The sequence below is a fragment of the Peromyscus leucopus genome, chromosome 22 (assembly GCF_004664715.2).
Source record: "Peromyscus leucopus breed LL Stock chromosome 22, UCI_PerLeu_2.1, whole genome shotgun sequence".
NCBI classification, from domain to species: Eukaryota; Metazoa; Chordata; class Mammalia; order Rodentia; family Cricetidae; genus Peromyscus; species Peromyscus leucopus.
The window spans coordinates 48,272,945-48,287,908 of record NC_051081.1 but is presented as its reverse complement, the minus strand read 5'-3'; the positions used below and the strand labels follow the sequence as shown (position 1 = coordinate 48,287,908).

Sequence of the window (14,964 nt, the reverse complement as noted above, 5' to 3'; positions counted from 1 at the left end):
AGGTCCATGGGCATGGGGCACAGGGACCCATCGTGCAGCTGTCGGGGTACTGCGCCTTTAGAGTGTCAGCAGGGAAGTATTCGGGAAAGGATTTGTCATCCACAGCCAGTAATTATGGTAACCATAGCTTCAGTGTGGAGGGCTTGGAACCTGTCAGGTCCTCTGTGGATGAGGGCTGAGGCTAAGTGCTTGATTTCCTCTGGGCCAGGAGGAAGGGAGAGCCGGAGCCTGCTAGTTCTGCAGTGGTGTGCTTGCCGGCTTCTCACCGTGTGGCTCTTGGGCCAGGGGCAGCCGGGCCACCGGGGAGCAGGTCTGCACTTTGGGCTCAGATGCTCTCCCCGGAGATGGCAACTTGTGAGTTGGTTTCTGACCCACTCCATTTACTCTTTCAGATAAACGGAGTCGACACCTGGGAGCTGATGGCGTTTACCTGGATGACCTCACAGACATGGACCCTGAAGTGGCAGCCCTGTATTTCCCCAAGAAGTAAAAGTCCCTTTCATTACTCAGACTACTTTATGCCTTGGTTTTCTAGATAGGGCCCCACTGTGTCGTCTAGGGTACCCTTGAACTGGTGGTGTTCCTCCTGCCTCAGCTCTTCGTCGGTTGCTGGGATTGCAGGGTTGCGCCATCACATCTGGCCTTGATAACATTTTCTGTACTCTGAGAGGAGCCCATTTTACCTTGGCCGATCGGAGAGGAAGCAGGGACATTGAAGGCTCACACTTAACCTGGGCACAGCCTGGGCTCTGTGTGCTGCGGGAGACTGTGTGTGTGTGTGTGTGGGGGGGGTTAGGGGTTGGGAGGCTGAGGGGATGGACAGACAAGTGACTCTCCTCTACCCTCTTTATAGGAATGTGGGCTCAAGGCTCTCAGTGGCACACGGTCCGAGTGAGAGAGACCTTTGTATGGTCCTCCCTGGAGGGATTCGCATCCAGTCCTTGGGGAACGCAGCCTTAGCTCCCTTGAGATACAGGGAGGGCCAGGGCCAGTGGGGTAACAGCGGCCTCCCGGGCACACGCTTTCTCTGAGGTTTACTTCAGGTGGGTTTGGAGACTGTGACAGGCCCTCCTGAGGTGGCTCGTTTGACTTTGCTGTCTGTACTGATGTTTGGTTGGCGAAGCTGCCCTGAGGTGACAGAATTGCTTCTCTGAGGTGGTGCGGCTTTTCCGGAGGGTAATTTGATAGACTAGTAGGGGTGAGGCCGGCAGGGTGCTCAGGGCAGCTTCTCTCTCGCCTCCTTTCAGTGGTGATCCTGCGGGGCTCCCAAACAAGCCTGCGACAATGGAGCCAGGTCGGCCAACCAGTCCCCACAGTCCGTGGGCAGTTCGGGCGTCGACAGTGGTGTGGAGAGCACCTCGGATGGCCTGAGGGACCTGCCCTCCATAGCCATCTCCCTCTGCGGTGGCCTCAGTGACCACCGGGACATCACCAAAGGTACTAGGCTGTGCAGGACAGCACCCGCTAGTGGCCGCTGGTCGGAAGGGTCGGGGGGCTGAGGCTTCTTGGGATCAGTCAGTCCTCTCTCTAGCTGCTGTTTGTGGAGGCTGAGAGCGCAGCAGAGGTTCACTGTTGTGGTTGGCTGTCCTCAGAGTTCAAGGACAGGGTGCGAGGGACTTCAGGGCAGCAAGAAGGCTGTTGGGAGCACTTATCCTCAGAGGTGATTGCTGAGCACAATCGAGTGTCCCCTGTGCCCAGGGCCGGCCCTGAAAAATGTTCACGGTGAACCTGCGGGTGTGGGGAGTGGGGTGGGACCCCGGCAGGGGTTGGGGGGGGTGGAAATAGGGGGTGGGGTGGGGGACTAGGCACATCAGTCTTCCTGTAACAGAGCGTTGGGTGTGTGTGTGTGTGTGTGTGAAATCTAGGGCTTGTAGAGGAGGGAAGGCAGGTTGAGTCAGTTTGGGGGATTCTGGAAATGTTTCCCCACTGGGTTCCAGAAGCTGCCATGCTGGTAGGCCTTGGTGACTTACACATCCCACGGGCCGTACTGGAAAGTGACAGCCGAATGAATATCTTGTGACGGGTCCATGTGAGTCGCGCCTCAGATCCCTCGCTGGTGCAGCAGCAGCTATTGGCTGTTGAATTCTTGAACCGGACCTAATTCCCCTCCGTCCCCGTCTCCCCCTCTACCACAGCCTTTTCTGTTTCCAGCAGGGGGGTGGTCATGCTCTCAGTGCCCACACTTCTTCCCCTTCCTGCTCCAGTGACCATTGGGAAGGCCCTGCTAGGCTTTGCAGATCCTTGTGCACAGACTGGGTCCTCTGAGTCCAGCCTGGGTGTCACCAGGCCTTCCTAGCGGCTCGTTCCTTTTATCCTTGGTATCTCGTAGACCACAGCTCTGAGCACTGGGTCTGTTATGTTCCTGAGCTGTGATGGGCGGCTTGCTCCCTCACCACTAGAGGAGTTGGGAGGCTGGTAACTTATGGACATTCCCTCCCTGGATGTGCACAGTGAGGTGGTGGTGGTAATTCCGAGGTCCTGAGTCATCAGATGTGGCCGGAGGCTCCAGAGAGTACTTTGGGCCTCCATTAGGGTTCTGAGGGTTCCTGTGGAGGCCAAGGGACACTTTTCTTCCTGACAGGGGTCACCTCTTGGTCTGCTCTTTTCTGGGTCTTGGTTCCTTGTAGCTGGAGTTTTCTCTCCGAGTCCCGCCAAGCCCTGGCAGTCTGACAGCCCACTTATAAAATAAACACACAGACGCTTATATTATTTAAACTGTTTGGCCTAATGGCTCAGGCTTCTAGCTATCTAGTTCTTACATCTTAAATTAATCCATTTCTATAAATCTATACCTTGCCATGTGGCTCGTGGCTTACCGGCATCTTCACATGCTGCTTGTCATGGCGGCAGCGGCTGGCAGTGTCTCCCTTTGCCTTCCTGTTCTCTCAATTCTCCTCTCTGTTAGTCCTGCCTATACTTCCTTGCCTGGCCACTGGTGTTTTATTTATTGACCAATCAGAGCAACACATTTGACATACAGACCATCCCACAGCAGTTCCTGAGAGCTGAAGGAGTCCCCAGGGGAGGCGTGTGTATGGATTGGGGTCAGTGAGCTCCAGTGCATGGCCCAGCTGAGTGGGAAAGCTGAGGGAAGTCAGTGTCATTGGCCAGAGACACTCATCTCTGGCTGAGGACTGGGCCTTTTGATCTTACAACCTTCCTGCCCGGAAGGCCTGTGCTGAGCTGGGTGAGGCTGCCCTCTCCAAGATGAGGATGAGCATGGTCAGCACCAGCCCTACCTTGCCTGGCTTCCACCCACTGTGCAGATGTGGCGGTAACTGGCCACAACACCGATGAAGCCCTCGCTTTGGGCAGGATGCTGACTGCCGTCCTCTCCCATCTTCAGGACCCCCTGAAAGTGGCCATGAGCATCATGCTTATGCTAGCTAGCGGGGAGATCACTGAGGTTTGAGTCCAGTCTTTTGTCTCAGGCCTCAGCAACACAAGTGACTCAAGCTGGTGTCCTTGATAAACATAACTCTGCTTCTGCACGCAGACTCCATGCCCCTCCCAACCTCCACATTTGTTGATGTCTTAAGAGAATCCGACCCCACCCCAGCCTGCAATAAAAAAGGAAGAAAGAAAAGAAAAAAAATAACCAACAACAAAAACCCCAACAGCAACAGCCAGCCAAGCTCCAGCTCCCTCCTTATAAGAGCATTTTGTAGGATTTGCAGGATTCCCTGATGAACTCCAATTTGTAAACACTCAGACAAACACATGAGAGTGAGCAAGCTGAAAAGTGGCCTGTTTCTTTAAAAAAGACACTTTGTGATTGTTTTTCCCCCTCTGTTCTACGGCTGCTGCCACAGATGCGTTCTTGGAACAGGCTGTGTCGTACCAGCAGTTTGCCGACAACCCCGCTATCATCGATGACCCCAATCTCGTGGTCAAGATTGGAAATAAGTAAGTTCCTGCTGACAGCCCTTTTGGTGTGGAATGGTGGTGTTTCCGTCAAGTCTTAATGAAGTCTTGTTGAACCTAATTATTGTCTTCTTATTTGTAAAATTCTGTGTCCCTATGTCCCCATGCAGCTGCTAGACTGAGATCATTGAGAGTCTTGTGGCGTGTGTGTGTGTGTGTGTGTGTGTGTGTGTGTGTGTGTGTGTGTGTTCAGTGTAAGTGTATATGCGAGGCGTGGGTACATGGTGTGTATGCATGTGTCTATGTATGCATGTGCAGGCCAGAGGGCTGCATTGTCTTTGATCACTCTACCTTTTTGTTTGTTTGTTTGGTTTGGGTTGGTTTTGCTTTTCGAGGCGGGGTCTTCCTGGGCAGCCCTGGCTGTCCTGGAACTATGTAGAACATGTTGGCTTCGAACTCACTGAGATCTGCCTGTCTCTGCCTCTCTAGTGGCTGGGATTAAGGGCGTTTCCTACATTGCCTGGCCTTCTACCTTAGTTTTGGAGACAGGGTATCCTGCTGCACCTGGAATTTGCTGGTTTGGTTTAATTGGCAGGCAGGCAAGCTCTAGGTATCCTCCTGTCTCCACCTCCGCAGCACTGGATTATAGGTCTGTGTCACCAGGCCTGGCTTTCCAGTGTGGGTGCTGGGGATCAGGAACTGGGTTCTTATGCTTTCACGATGGCAGACACCACGTCTACCGATCTGGCCCCCCAGCCCCACCTTTGGATTCTGACACGTGCCTGCACAGACTTGACACTGACCATGTCGAGCATGGTGCTCCGACTGTGAGACTCCAACCCCATCTGGTCCTAGGTCTGAAGGCACAGCTGCTCTTTAGCGTAGAGACATCACCATCTCAGCTCAGTCTGTGGCGTGCAGTGAGTCCTGCAGACTGTAGGCTGACTTCCCCACTGCGAGGAAGTTGCAAGTGTTTCACATGTTGACTTGGGAGGTTTCAGAGTTATCTGTCCCCTTTCCGTGAAGTTCAGTCGGACATGGCTTGGCGCAGGGACCGCCCGGGGGACTTGGCTGCTGTCCAGCTAGTCACTAGCTGCTAGTGGCATGTTCATATGTTCACCCTACTGCCTTGTCTGCTGGTGACCCTTCCCCTTCACCATGGCTGTGAGGTGAACAGGAGAAAGGGGGTCAGTGTGTGGACGGGGTCCGTGTGGAGGGCTGGGGAGGGGGTCAGTGTGTAGACAGGGTCCGTGTGGAGGGCTGGGGAGGGGGTCAGTGTGTGGACGGGGTCCGTGTGGAGGACTGGGGGGGGTCAGTGTGTGGACGGGGTCCGTGTGGAGGGCCGGGGAGGGGGTCAGTGTGTGGACGGGGTCCGTGTGGAGGACTTGGGGGGGGTCAGTGTGTGGACGGGGTCCGTGTGGAGGGCTGGGGAGTTTGTCAGAGGGCCTCGCCGGGGTTCCCAGCCTTCCCACGACACTCCCGGTGACAGTAGAAAGGCTCTGTCCCGCCTCCCTCCTCTGACGCGTCTCCTCGTCTTGTTAGGTACTACAATTGGACTACAGCAGCTCCTCTCCTTCTGGCGATGCAGGCTTTCCAGAAACCTTTGCCAAAGGTGAGCGCTAACACGATTAAGAAAAGGGCCCGAGGAGGGACAGGTTACTGGGAGACTCGCGGTTGACTTTAGAAGCCCGAGGCCACCGTGTCTTGACGCTCATGAGGACCCACGTCAGTGTTTCAGAGTTCTCTCTCGCACACTGATCACGCTTCCCTTCCTCACCAGGGCAAGCCTCGAGAATTATGGCGTCGTAGGCCCACGATCCCACTCCCAACGCCTCCTAGGCTGGGATCACAAGTGCGCAGAGTGGCAGGCAGACCCCAGAGTGCAGAACTAAGTGAGGCCGAGGAGAGAAAGTTTAGCTATGGAAGGCTGGAAGCGGGCACTGGGTCAGATGCAGCAGCCGTCACTGTCAGCAGGCGTTGTTAAGAAGCCAGCCCTGGGCCTGGTTCCCTGAGGCCGAGTGAGGATGGGGAGGCAGGGGTGAGGATGGGAGAGGAAGGGGTGAGGATGGGGAGGCAGGGGTGAGGATGGGAGGCAGGGGTGAGGATGGGAGAGGCAGGGTGAGGATGGGAGAGGTGAGGATGGAGGAGGTCGAGGATGAAGGAGAGGAGGGTGAGGATAGCTGAGGAGGAGAGAATGAGGATGGGAGAGTCAGGGATGAGATGGAGCAGGGTGAGGATGGGAGCAGGAGAAGAGAGAGAAAAAAATGAGGAGGAGAGCAGTAGATGGGGAGGCAGGTGGCTGAGGCAGTGAGGATGGGAGGCAGGGGCGAGGATGATGGGGAGGCAGGGGTGAGGATGGGGAGCAGGGGTGAGGATGGGAGGCAGGGGGAGGATGGGGAGGCAGGGGTGAGGATGAGGAGAGGCAGAGTGAGGATGGGGAGGCAGGGTGAGGATGGGAGCAGGGGTGAGTATGGGGAGCAGGGTGAGGATGTGACTGCCTGTGAGAACAGGGGTGGCTACAAGGCAGAGCTGAGTGAGGCGGTCAGACTCCCGCCATGGAGCGCACGGCTCCTCGGCTTGCCTGGGTAGCTGGTGTCTGTCCAGGTTGTGTCTTCCTTCGCGGGCTGCAGAGTTTGGGGCAGGTTTGGGCCTGGTGGCCGCGGCTGTTGCCGTGGGTCAGATGGTTCCAGAGTCTGAGGTCTGGGGTGCAGGCTCACTTTGTTTAGGATGGGCTTGCCTCTGGAAGGCTGTGTGTGTGCCCTGGTTTGGGCGGTGAGCTTGTACGTGGTGACCCTCTTCCGCGTTTGTGGACTGGACTGAGGCGTGTTCTGTAAGGTGATTTTAGTTATGTCCCTGCCGGGTTCTCCTTGTATCCAGAGCCCAGGATGTGGTTTCAAGGGTTGAAAAGGGGAGGAGAAGGAGAGGCCTGCAGCAGAGGGGAGCTTACAGAGGAGGGGCAGGCGAGCTGCAGAGGGCTGTGAGCTGGAGGCTTAGGGGTCGGGGCTCTGCTGACGGTGTTTCTCTAACATGGAAGTGATTTTCTGTGGAGCATTTGGTCTGTATTATACAGAGCTGGCGCATTAAGATGCTCTTACCTCTTCGTTTGTAAAATAACCCACATTTTCTCTCAGTCCTTCCTTTTACTTTCAATCTTTGATCCATCAGTATTTATCTTGAGAGTAACTGAGGGAGATTTGGGGACTCAACTCCCTCCCCGCTCCAGACGGTTACCAAGTCAGGATCCTTTCTGCTGGAGAACATAATCAGTAGCTTAACTGTTAGGGATTTAGTGAATGCTCTATGATTTGGGGTGCCTGTGCGTCACACATTTCCTGACATAGTCAAGACGGATTCTCCATGTCTCATCGCCCAAAGTGTGACTGGTGTGACTTCTAAATCGCTTCTTGGCACAGCCCCGGGGTGATCGTGAATGGCACAGTCCAAGTGGGGTTTTGTTTCTGGAGCTGGGTCCCCCTTCCCCTGAGGGTCTCCCTGAACACGCTGTTGCCTGGTTCTGGACCACAGCTTGGAGAGAGGCAGGTGCTCGACTTACAGGGTCCCAAACAGTTCAGAATCACCTCAGGATCGCCCCGGTGTCCCTGGTTAGGTGGCCATCTTGGTGACCAGTGCTGGTGGCTCCATTTAGCTGTGCATTTAGGCTCATGTCTTCATCTGAACTTGAGATTCTGTTCCGGGGATGTGTTTGCTCATGAACCAGCACTGAGTTTTTAGGTTGCTGTAGATGTAAAGCACCCAGCAGGACTGGCCCCTACCTACTGTAATGCCATCTCTGAGGGTTTCCTGTGCTGTTTTTGTTGGTTGATTCTTCAAAAGAACCCTAGACTCCATCCATCTGGGGCTTGTTATGTGTGGATGGACTTGGAGGGGAGGAGGAGGAAGTCGACAGTAGGTTTGTGGAGCGTGCATGCGGTCTGTGAACGTCGTATGCGCGGTTTGCATTTTAGTGGCTCGGTCTGTTTTCTGTGTCAGCCGAGGAGATTTTAAGTAGGAATTCCACACTTGAGGCTGGACCTGTGAATCGTTTGTCCACCAGCTGTACCTGTTAGGCTGAAGGATTGTCTTTCCTCACTAGCTGAGGGCAGAGCTACTTACAAAGTCTAAAGAGGAAGGAAAATGAGATACCATTTGCCTGGGCCCCAAAATAGCCTTAAGACAGACGTTGTTCTTTGGAAATATTTATAAAATCATTATTTCATATTTAGTCTCCCCCCCATCAAACTTTGACGTATTCAAGGTGTCCATATGAATTTTATTTTGAACTCTTGATTTTTAAATCAAGTTAAGCTTTGGCAACTTCTAGTTACTTAAAAAAAAAAAAAAGTCCGCATATTTTGACTTCTGTGTAGAGCCGTTGGATCCTGTACCGTAGCGATCATTTTTTTTTTCCTGTCTTACTTTGTAATCATTTGAGACTGAGAGCATTTTAACCAGTCAGCCATTGTAACCGACCACGGCAGACCTACTAACCACTAATGATCTCCAAATCTCTCTTCCCTGTTGTGTTGTGTTCTGTTTGTTGTTGTTGGTTCTTTTCCCATCTTCTTAAGTCTTCGTGCCTCAGTTACCTTCACGTGATTTTGGACGCCATTAGGTTTTGCCTTTCTAAAATTTTCAGTCCACCCACAGTATGTTGCGTTATGTTTTGTTTATTTATTTATTTATTCCGTCTCCTTTGATTTCCAAGTACATTTTGTTTTGTTTCAAGTGTGCTAAGTTGTTTTTTTTTTTTTTTTTTTTTTTTGGTTCCGTTATTTATGTTACCATCCATTTAAAACAGGCCACTGTGGAATCCATCATGAGGGATAAGATGCCCAAAAAAGGAGGCAGATGGTGGTTTTCCTGGAGGGGAAGGAACGCCACAATCAAGGAGGTAAGTGGGGGTGGGGTGGGGTGGGGGGCGTGGCCTGGCAGGTGCCCTGAGTGCCTTTGGTTCTGTGTGGTCAGGTTTGCCTCCGTTGGTGTGAGTGAGATAAACGCCATAATGGTTTTGGTGAGCTGGCCCCACTGGAAAGGGGCCAAGAGCAGGTGGACGAGGAGGAGGAGGAGGAGGGGCCAACAGAGCCTGGCTTTGCCACCCTCTGGCTTGCAGACCCCGGGCCAGCTGTTTTCCCACGCTGAGGTTTCTTTATCAATAACAAGAAGATGTACTAGGTGCATGTCTCGTTGCTGTGACAGAGCGTCTGACAAAAAACGGCCCTCCCAGCTAGAGAGCATGGTTCATGGCGGTGGAGACACGAAGGGCACAGGAACATGAGGCGGCCGGTCACATTCTGTCCACAGGAGGCGGAGAGGTAGACTGGTGCTCAGCTGGCCTCCTCCTCTGTATCCAGTCCAGGACCTCAGCCGCATTTAGGGTGGGTCTCGCCGGATTAAAGAACCTAGCCCCGATCTTGTCGCCTTGGCAATGTTAACCACCACAGAAGGTTCCAACATAACCTGTGTTTTAAAATACGTTATGTTGGCGAGGATAATACCAGTGAGTCTTGCCACGGCTGTCAGCTCAGCTTCTTTGGTCACGGCTCTGCAGGGTCGGGTCGATCCATGAGAATTTGTTTGTGATCTCTGAAAGCCCCTGATTTGTTGGGCTTCTCTCCATCTCTCCGCCTCTGTCCCGAGCTCTTTCCCTGCGTGGCCTCGGTGTTCTGGTTTTTCTCCCCTCTCTTAACTGCCCCTCCTCCGGCCAGCCCCTCAGTGTATCTGACTTTCACCTCCTGGTTTCCCCTGGTCATCCACGCATGGCCTTTAGGATGACTCCGTTCTTACTTCCAAACCAGACCAGCCAGGTGACCGTTTGCACCCCACACCCGTTGATCACTGAAGCCAGCGAAGTGCAGGCTTCGGTCATGGAGCCCAGAGTTGCTCTCGGCACACTGGGGTTTTCCTCTGTTGAAGCAGTGGGTAGGAAAAGGCTCCACGTCCCTCTCTGGCTGGACACGGCCCTTCTCAGACTCATCCGTGGAGGCCTGTGAGGCTGCAGAGGAAGTGTTGCCCCGATTTGAACATTTCCCCTCAGCTCCTCTCCACTCCAGACCCCCTTCCCCTCTCCCAGGCTCCGTCAGGCTGTGTATTGAGTCCATCGTAGTCCCCTCCTCCTCGTTCTCTGTATTGTGGTTGGATTGGCCTGTCTAAGGCGGGTCCTGGTTTAGGTTGCCCCTTGCTTAAAACTTCCGTAGTTACTGATGTGTGTGTGTGTGTGTGTGCATGTGTGCATGTGTGTGCATGTATGCTTGAGGAGGCCAGGGGAGGGCATTGGGTGTCTTGCTTTATTACTTTTCGCCTTATTTCCTTGAGACCATGTCTCCCACTGAACCTGGAACTAGACTTTGAGCCAGCGAGCTCTGGGGAGCCCCCTGCCTCCACCTGCCACAGCTCTGGAGTTACGGGCCCGTATAACTGTGCCTAGCTTTTACGTGGGTGCTGAGAGCTGACTCAGATCCTCGTGTCTTCGGCCCCTGCTCAACCTCTTTAGCGGCTGCCCAGGGTTCCTACGGTGATGATCGAGGCCCCCAGCATCCTACAGTACTCGTGTGTTCTGGCTCTGACCTCCCTTGCTCGTCCTGTCTTGTTTTTCCCTCTACACTTCAGGATAATTGATCAAAATGGAGTCCGCCCCAGGGCCTTTGCACAGGCTGTTTCTGCTGCCTAGTGCTGTCAGGATCCCTTTGATCCCCTCACTTAATTAACCAGCAGCTCAGCTCCTCCTTTCATGCCAGATTAACCCGGTCGGCTGGCTCTGCTCTCTCGGGCCATGACCTTTCCCCTCATGCGTTTTGTCGGGATTTATAATTGTACACTCACGGTTTGGCTAACGTTTCTCACCTCCTCACATCCCGAGCTCCGTGAAGTAGGAACCACCGACAGCTCTGTTGGCGGTGGAGCTGGTGTAGGGAGGCGGTGTGTGTTTATTGAACGATTGCTTCCGGAGGTGGTCTGAAAAATCAGGAGGCTATGCACACACTACCAGAAGCATGACGGGGCGCATCGGATTCCGTGAGGTCCAAGGGAGGCGGGGCCTTGCAGCACTGTGTGCAGATCTGGTTGTTCCTCGGCATGCTGCTAACGTGTCTGTGGATTGCCACCTGCTGCGTTACCGCCTAGGGTCTGAGCGAGTCAGGACAAACACCGATGCTATCCTGCAGCCGACTCACAGCATAAAGGGCTGCCTCGCTTGTTTATCAGAGGGCAGAATGTTCTAGAATTTTAGGCAGAATTATATTTCAAAGACCTCTTATTTGTAGGGTATCTAGATCCTCAACAGTTAGAATTAAGGAGAATGCCAGTGTGAAGTAAGGAGTGTTGATCAAATTAAGTATTTCTCTAAAGAATGGAAATACAGCTATTCCAATTGATCTGTATTTCTGAATTAACTGAGTGAAAAGTTGTTAACTGTGGTAGCCCAAGTCACATAGTTTAATCATTCAGTTGATAATAAATGAATGGTTATGTCAACTGCTTTTGTATTTATAAAAGCAAACAACAGCTGGACATGGTGGCATAGGCCTTTAATCCCAGTACTCAGGAGTCAGAGGCAGGTGCATTTCTATGAGTTCAAGACCAGCCAAGGCTTTATAGTGAGGTCCTGTCTCCAAAAGAAAACAAAACACAAAAAACCCCAAACAATCATAACAAACAAACAAAACCCCAACCGAGACCCTCAAAGCAAACAAAAAAACCTCGAAGTAAAAGGCAGGAGAATTGTCACAATCGGGGGCCAGCCCAGGCACACACACAGTGAGTGTCGGGCCAGCTAGGACCTACACAGCAAGACCTGTGTCTAACCAGCAGCTGAGGGCGGGCACAGTTCCGACGGGTTTCCAGCACTCATCCTTTAGGATCGTCACTGTCCCGTTGATTTATGTCCACCCCCCGCTTGAGACAGATTCTGTATAGAGCCCTATTTACCTTGAACTTACAGCTGTCCTCCTGCCTCAACTTCCCCTGAGATAGGCATGAGCCACCATGCCTAGCAACGGGCACACACAAAGTGATTTCTCTCTGTCTCCTTCATCCCTTGACACGGTCTCTGGCCTCTTCTGACTCGGTGGTCCGTCCTGTTCCCTCGCTCCCTCCCTTCCCTTCCCTTCACTCCCCTCCCCCTTCTCCCTCCCTTCCCCTCCCCACTGTGTATCAGCAGCCAGTGCAGCGGCATCCTCATTCCGTCTGAGAAGTGGGGAAACGGAGCTCTGAACCGTAGTGGGCTGCTCCTAGGGTTCCCAGGCAGGAGCAGTGGGCCTGGACCCAGAGTTCTCTTAGACACACCAGGCCCTCTCAGGATGCCCGGGAACGTTTCCCGTTAGGATCATGCGGCATTGCAAGAGAGAAGTGCTCTCTCGTTTTCCCTGAGAACAATATGGCGTGCAAATATTCTCGAACATTTCTATTGGCAATTAGAAGAAAATATTGTGAAAACCCTCAGGAATCCAGGCAACCCCCATTTCAAGCATGTGCCTCTGTGACAGGGACGATGGCATTTGGTTGGGTGCAGGAACACTTACGGATAACTAACAGACTCGTTTCTGTCAAAAAAAAAATGTTTCTCCGTTTAATCTTACGATATTTCTAGGCAGAGAAGTAACGGGCACCTGCCAAAACATGCACCTCCCAGAGCCTCCTGGGTCCGGGTCCTCCTCCTCCTGGGTCTGTGCCCTTGCTGCCCTGCCCTGGGCCTTAGGGAGCCTGTGGTGGGACCCAAGCTTTGGGAACATCCTTTCTCCTTCCTCCTCCTCTGATGGCTTCCTTCCTTTTCCTCCAGGAAAGCAAGCCTGAGCAGTGCCTGCCAGGGACGGGCCACGGCACAGAAGAGCAGCTTTCACAGCTTGGGCTGGCCCCCAGGTATGGGGGCGGGGTGTCCCTCTGGCAATGATGCCACCCCTTTGTTGGGCTGAATTAGGGGTCATGTGCATGCCCACTGGACACTGATGAGGTCAGTCAGTGGCTCCTTTCTTAGGCCTCGGTTCCCGCTGGCCCCGGAGTCACTAGGTGACTGAGACCAGGAGCACTTTATTTAGATGGTCTTTCTTTAGATGTCTCTCTCAGACAGGGAGAGTTCGAGGTCAGTATGAGTCTCCAGGGAGCCACTTAGCCAGAGTGTCCCTCATGGTCCTGGCATGTGGTGTGTGTCTGTCTGTCTGTCTGGGTGTGGGTATGCTCATACATACACAAGTATACTTACCTGGGAGTGCCCGTGTGAAGGTCAGAGGTCAACGCGGGACTCTTCCTCAGCTGATGAGGGCTTCCCCGTTTGCTGGTTCATTTATGGGGGAAGCTGGCTTGGGTTCCAGGGCTCCTGGCTCCTGGCCACAGCTCTGTGCCTTAGACTGTAGGATTTCTAGAACTCTCTGTTGGAAGGAGGAACTTGTGCCGTTGGCAAGGAAGAGCCTGCTTTGCAGAAGACTAGTTGGGGGTGGGGTGGGGGGTGGGGTGGGGGAGAGCTGAGGACTGGAGAGTTGAGCGTGTTCTGTGCTGATGGGCCGTTTCTCAGCTGCGATCTTCTTGAAGCAGGAGGCTTCCTGTTTTTGCCGCTGGTGTCCCGGCGGTGGCCCTTTCCCCTGACCCTGCTGTCCCGTGCTCTCCTGTGCCCATTCCTGAAATGGGTGAGCTGTCCAGCAGTGTGAACCCCAACGCTGTCTTCCCGGCTTTCTGCTGGAGAGTTCTGTCTCTCTGCAGGGGCGGGGCAGGGGTGGTGGCGGACCGCCTCTCTGTGTCGCCATCTGTGACACAAGACGGAGAGGCATGCTGGCATCTCTTCTCCCCTCCCACCTCACCCATGCTCACGGTGACCCTGTGACAAGGTGATCAGACCACAGCCACCCGAAGGACACGTCATCATCCTACACTGGGCATTTTAAACTATTTGAAGACCCGTTACATGGGCCAAATGCCAGGTGTCTTCCAAACCTCCACTGCTGCCACCGGCCAGGCCTAGCCCTGGGAGAAATGGGCCGGGCCCAGGGAGCTGTTAGAAAGCATGGGCCGTGACACCTTGGCGGAGGGGCAGGACACAGAGGACATGGCGCCACCGCTGTTGTTATCACCGTTCTTCCTGTTTCTGGCCAGAGAGGGACTCGGGGACCCAGGGACGGGCTGAGGGTGGAGGGACAGCAGGACACTGCAGGAGCCGTCCCGAGTTGAGCACAGCTCGTGGGGTTCCTGGGCTCTGATGGGCTTTCTCTCCGTCTGGACCGTGGAGAGACGCCTTCGCTGTTACGGAAAAGCAGCCCCTGTCCTCCCCCTTCCGAATCACACTTATCAAACCTGAAAAATTATAAATTGGCTCATGTGTGATGGAATTGAGATTCCGAAATATGTGGCGGTTCTCTTGAGGAATGTAAATCTCTTCATTTATGGTGGCACCCGTGACTTCCAGTCATAGCAGAGTCACATAGATGCCTTTAAAAAAATTGGCATCCGAATGTTTTCCTAATTGACAGACTTGATTGACAGGATAGTCCCCAAAGTCCCATAACTGAGCAAACAGCTTGTCACCATACAAATAATTAAAATGCCATTTGAAAAGTGTGCGCTGTGACAAACGCTGACTTCAGTGTTGTTCACAGTTCCTCTTCGGAACGCAGATTTTTCCGATGACTCGGGGCCTTTGGTTGCTGTCCGCAGCCGCTGCAGGGGAAGTGACATTTAGCGAACCCCCGAGGGAGCAGGATGTGGGCTCTCTGCTGCCGAGGAGCACCCTGTCCCTCTCAGGGTGGCGAGGTCCGGAAGGTGGCAGCCTCTGCGGCTGTCCACGTGCCCACCCGAGAGCCGCCGGCAGCCAACTGTACAACTAACTCCCATTTTCGTTTTCGAGCCTGCTTCCCTTCCGACACGGATTTAGTGGGCCGTTCTTCTCCTAAGCGGCAGATGGAAGTCAGAGCTCTTCCGACTTGCACACTCCCCCCCCTCCGCCCCCCGCCCGGCAGAGGCACACATCCATCTGTTGTTACTAAGAGGCGCAGTTCTGTTGGGATCTCGTCTTGCTCTAGGCTGCTTGGATCACGAAGGCTTCCTCTTCAGCGAGGGGCCTCCAGCCGCATCCCGCTTGATGAGAGGGCCTTCGTCTGGGGCCGTTGTCGTGGGGTCAGG

At 53.8% G+C, this 14,964-nt stretch overlaps 1 protein-coding gene across 1 annotated transcript in view; it reads left to right on the top strand.

Annotated features, from left to right (window-relative positions):
- Lpin1 (lipin 1) overlaps positions 1–14,964 on the top strand; it is a 106,969-nt gene that overhangs the window by 74,864 nt on the left and 17,141 nt on the right. Inside the window, 7 exon segments of the mRNA XM_028877671.2 lie at positions 393–486; positions 1,248–1,264; positions 1,267–1,437; positions 3,813–3,906; positions 5,407–5,476; positions 8,663–8,755; positions 12,638–12,717. Of these exon segments, the coding sequence (XP_028733504.1) occupies positions 393–486; positions 1,248–1,264; positions 1,267–1,437; positions 3,813–3,906; positions 5,407–5,476; positions 8,663–8,755; positions 12,638–12,717 (619 nt within the window).